Here is a 4,873-nt window from a genome sequence, read left to right as displayed (position 1 = left end):
CAGAGCTTAAGATACCTGTCATAGGCTGCATTGAGGAACTGAGTTCCTACACCATTAAAGCAGATGTCTCTGACCGCTGTTTGAGAACATTTGTTGGTCACAGTAAAGCTATAATCTCCATAAATTTCCCATAGCTTAATTTTGCAGTCCATGGAACAAGACAGTAACAAATGGCCAGAAAGAGGAAACAGCCTGATAGCACTGACACCCTTTGTATGTCCAGACCAAAGGTAGATCTGTTTTTTGGGAAGATAACATTTCTCAGGGGGGGGGGCTGTAGAATGCAGATTAACACCAGTATCTTGAGGAACATAGATGTAAGACCTACCTTGATAGTCATACATTTCTTTGACATGTAAAATGGTCTTTTTTTTCCTCCAGGTTTGTCATCCTCATGTTTGCTTTTCTTATGCCTCTTGGCTGTGATTGCATCTAATTTTTCTGTTCTTCTGAATGTTTAGCCACTTTTTTCATCTACATATGTTGCCTAAGGTCCTAAGAAAACCATCAATATTTGATTCATAATTTTCTTTGAACCTTTTTTCTTTTCCTTTGTTCAGTTTCAAATACAGTTAAACCTTGGTTGTTCTCAGCTTCTTTTGTAGACCCAAGATATTTAGTAGAAACTTGACAATTATCTAATGAGGGGTCCAATGCATACCCATAGGTTGCAAAAGTTCACCTCTGCTGTTCCAAACATGAAATCATTGATAAGAGTCATTTCAGCACATCCAGAAAGCATATTCCTAGGGGCAGCCACCTGCTGAGTCCTAAAGGGATTTTTTTCTGGTCCAAACTCAGGAGCAAACATGGTCTCATAAGAAGGGTTGTATTGGACTTCCTTAATGGCTGGGTCCAGGTGTACTCCAGTCTCCACATCTTCCTTAACCTCCACCTGGGGTGCCCTATCCACAGTTCCCAGCAGAGAGAGCTTGGTCAAAGGGGCTTTCTTCAGGTGGATGAGGGAGTCAACAGCAGGTAAAGAACAACAGCCTGTCTCATTGTCAGAGTACTCAGAGCCGGAGCCGGAGCCATAGGAAGCTGCTAGAGCAGAGATGGCAGCTGACAAGACTGTACATCCGACTCTCCCAGGGGAGCTCTCCATGACAATCTTTTTTTTGTTTTGTTTTGTTTTGGCAAAAAAGGGTTTGCTTTTTTTAATAAGCTTAATTTCCCTATGTTACTTTTCCCAACTCTAAGGAGATACTGTATTACTTCTTTTTAATCTATGTTACACATGTGAGACTTTGAAGCCACAGTTGGCATGAGAAGTGACGAAAGCAAGTCTAGGATCCAGTAATCAAGCCCAGGCTTAGACTCATATCTAGATATTGCGTTTCAGCCTTAAAAATGTCTCCTTATGTCCCCTTGTTTTATCGTCCCTTAGCTATAAAACGGGTGCTAGGCTCCATTGATGCCAGAGGTTCCACATGAGCAATCTTGAAAAAAATAATAAAACCCCCAAAAGACTTCCCCATGTGTCCTTTGTCAGGGAAGTAGGAGGTTGAATCCTAGGCAGTTTTTCTTTTCTTAGCAGATGGTCTCTCAAATACATCTCGCACCCCAGCTGCTTTTTGCTTGAAGAACTTGGTATTTTGGGCACTCTCCTGACCCCAAGCTGAATCAAAGGAAGTGGTGTCTTGATCCACAAGGTGGGTGTATTTGGTCCTGCCTGATCGTCCAAAGTTCTTGACCTGCATAACTTTGGGAAGAATAGTCTTATTGAAGTGATCCTCCAGGGTGGGAGCACTGAAATCTCTCTTGTAAACTTCTTCATCTTCATCCATGAAGAAAGCGCCCCGGTGATAGTACTTCTGTAAGAATTTGTATTTGCCCTTAACAGCTTTGTTGGTAATAACTTTGCCATTTGCTCGGAGTTCAACGCGTCTTTCCTCTTCTGATAGGTTTCGCATGCGTTCAATCTCTGCTTTCTCCTTCTGAATCGCTTCTTGAGCCTCTCTGTCACGTTTGATTCTTTTCAGCTCCCGAACTTTCCATGCCTCATATTCCTCCTCATCATTCTCATCATCTGTGTTGAGTGCATCTAGGGCAGCCAAGGAACGTTTGTTTTCCTCCAATTCCTTCTTTGTCTCCACTTCCACAATCTTGAGAGTATACTTGCGCCTCTCCTCAGCCACACATTTTGCCTCTTGCTCCAACTCCTTCTGTTTCAGTGCTTCTGCCTCACGTTCTTGAACTGTTACACGGTCCTTCTTTCGGGTGAAAACAGGCTTGAGACGGGGCTCCATTTCATCTTCGCTGTCTGTATATTCTTCATACTCGGACTCTGATTCAGATTTCTCCCCAGAACGTCCTTCATCTTCCACTTCCATGACCTCCATCTCCTCATTTTCCCCCTCCTGTGCTCGCTGACGCATCATACCATGCCGCCGCTCAATTTCCTCATCATCAATTTCTTCCTCCTCTTCCTCACTTCTGTCCTCTGGCTCCATTTTCCTTCCATCTCCTTCTACTTCAGAATTGCTTCCTCCCACTACTTCAGGTTTTACTATTTTCCTATGCCGAGCCAACCTTTCTTCAATATCTTCATTAATGCGGTTCTGTAAGCGCCGAAGCCGGGGATCACTAGGTGAATCCTCTTCCTGTTCCTCAGGCTCTGCTCCTTGCTCCTTGGAATTCTTGATGAACTGAAATTCCTCATCCTCCTCACTGGAGGACTCCATAGGTGCATAGTCTGGCCTTTTTCCAGATACATAACGTTTCACCTTCACTTTTTCCATTGAAATCTCCCCTTTCTCATTACGAACCAGTATGGCCCCAGCAGTGGAATGAACAGGAGGCTGCTTCATGAGGGTGCTCGAGATTGACTTGATGGCAATAGTGGTGGAGGCTGCAGCAGCCTCAGAACCAGAGATACTGAACAGTCAACACAGACAACAAGCAACCTCCTCTCTTCTCTTCCTGAGGTAGCAACCTCTCAATAACAATCTTGAAAGGTAAAAGTTGAAGTTTTCCAAAAGGGGTCACCCTAAGGTTCAGAAGAACTAATGGTACTTCTACCTTCTTGGAGTGACTCTTGTTGGAGTTGACTGACTCTCCTCTTGGAGTTCACTCTCTACTAGTCTCTCCAGAATGCCTTCATGGCTTTTATGGTGGTTTCCTGTCCCCGCCCCTTTTCACAGGGGCCAATAACAGCTTCCAAACTGTCTAGCCCTGCCCAGGGGGCAGTCTTTGTGGGAATTTGCACATTCTGGAGGTGTGAATATTCATCAAAAGGGTTCACACTTTCTGAGGGTGGGAACAAGTTTCTGACTGAGTTAGCTGGCTTCTCATCTAACACTAGGTAGGGTGTGAATTCTCTAAATGGTTTTCAAGCTTCTCCCACCTAGTTCACGCTTGTGTTGATTCAAAGTTATTGCCAACCAAAGTGTTAACTCCAAGTAGACAAAGAGAACAAAGGATTCCCTTTTCACAAGTATGAACACAAAGAACCAAGAATTCCCTTTTACAATGGTAAGTGGAGTGTAATTGCTGAAGTGCCAACCAGCCAGCCAGCAGCTGGAAGAAAACTGACTTGCTAAAATGGATTCCTTTTGTTACCATGGACTTCTTTGGGGATCCCCCAAAAATCCTTTCTAAAAAAAAAAGAAAAGAAAAACTTAGCTATGGTCATTGCAGTGGCTTTCCTGCAAGGAAAAACCTTTTCCTACCAGGAAAAGAGGCAGACAATGAGTGATACAAACATCAGAATGAGGTTGGGAATCAACCTGTGAGCCTTGAAAGGGGGTTTCAGTGAGAAGGAATTTCCCAAGGGAGGGTTACTAATATACGTGGGATAGACTTCCCATTGCAGAAAAACATGTGTAGCACTTCTCCTCTTCCCCTATATTGGTAGGCCAAACTAAGCAGTGTGTCAGGGTCCCAGTGTCTGAACTATCCAATCATAGGACAACACTGGCAGTTGAGGAGAACTAGATACCCAATGGTTGATGCTAGGTCTTTTTCCCTTGTGCATCCTTTTTGTTCAAGTCTGTCCTGGATGGGCCGGGATATAGTTTCTTGGGCTGGCAATTTCTGCTGGCATTAATTAGTGTCAATCTAAGGGCAGCCACCCATAGATATAGGGGACAGGCCTCTCAGCCTCTTTTTTTTACTTTTAAAGCTATCTTTCATTAATTTTATATTATATTATATAATATAAATATAATATATATATTATATTTATATTATAATTTTTATACCCTTGGAACACATATAGTAGCCAGATTCGATGATCTCAAAGTCCTGGAGCATAAGATCACTTTGGGACAGCCGTGTCCTGTGTCCAAGACCTCTGCTCACAAGCCTCCACATATCCTGGATCATCACAGGCCTTTGGGCCCAGCTCTCCCCAGAGACTGACCAGCTCCTGCAGTAAATAGGGCTTGGTGGTATTTCAGAGCTTCCTCCCTCTCTGCCAGCAGATGCTGGATGACCACAGCCAGAGACGTGGGTATAACAGCTGGTGTTTCAAAGATGGGAGGCTGTTTCACCTCCTGGCTTTCTGAGATATGTACAGGGCAAAAATTTAAAGATTCCTCAGATAATTCTAGCAACATAGAACCATATGAAGCAACTCTTATTGTTTCTTTTAGTTTACATAAAAGGTCTTTTCCCAGAAGATTTGTGGGGACCCAGGTATTAATAGAAACCACCACCAAGTCCTATGGCAGAACTTGGTCAAACCTTGTCTTGATGCTCTTTTATTTTGTTCTGTATAGGGCCAATTCCAGTGCCTTTCCAGTAGAGAGAAGATCTGGAGAAGAGTGGGGCTGGCCCCACAATGTCTGAGGGTGCCTCTGTTGACCTTTTTTAACTCCTCCTTCAGTGTTACAGAGCAGCCTACTTGTACAGGTCAAAATTTGTATTGTCC

At 43.6% G+C, this 4,873-nt stretch overlaps 1 protein-coding gene and 1 pseudogene across 1 annotated transcript; both read right to left on the bottom strand.

Annotated features, from left to right (window-relative positions):
• LOC123252457 overlaps positions 1–1,105 on the bottom strand; it is a 67,554-nt pseudogene extending 66,449 nt beyond the window's left edge.
• A 406-nt stretch (positions 1,106–1,511) lies between these two features.
• LOC123252456 (microfibrillar-associated protein 1-like) lies at positions 1,512–4,559 on the bottom strand. Its single transcript, XM_044681760.1, has 2 exons — positions 4,364–4,559; positions 1,512–2,851 (listed from the first exon to the last, which is right to left on the bottom strand). The coding sequence occupies exons 1-2, from the start codon at positions 4,557–4,559 to the stop codon at positions 1,512–1,514; spliced, it is 1,536 nt and encodes a 511-aa protein (XP_044537695.1).
• Positions 4,560–4,873: the final 314 nt, after the last annotated feature.

This window comes from Gracilinanus agilis, chromosome 6 (genome assembly GCF_016433145.1).
Source record: "Gracilinanus agilis isolate LMUSP501 chromosome 6, AgileGrace, whole genome shotgun sequence".
Taxonomy (NCBI): domain Eukaryota; kingdom Metazoa; phylum Chordata; class Mammalia; order Didelphimorphia; family Didelphidae; genus Gracilinanus; species Gracilinanus agilis.
Note: the sequence above shows the minus strand (reverse complement) of the source record. Positions and strands in the feature narration are given on the sequence as shown.

What these genes read in the sequence shown, in the direction of transcription:
- LOC123252456 (XM_044681760.1), bottom strand. Translation starts at nt 4,559, where the DNA reads ATGTTGCTAGAATTATCTGAGGAATCTTTAAATTTTTGCCCTGTACAT. An exon ending in CCTATTTACTGCAGGAGCTG is followed by an intron (nt 2,852 to 4,363) that starts GTCAGTCTCTGG and finishes AGGCTGCTGCAG; the next exon opens with CCTCCACCACTATTGCCATC.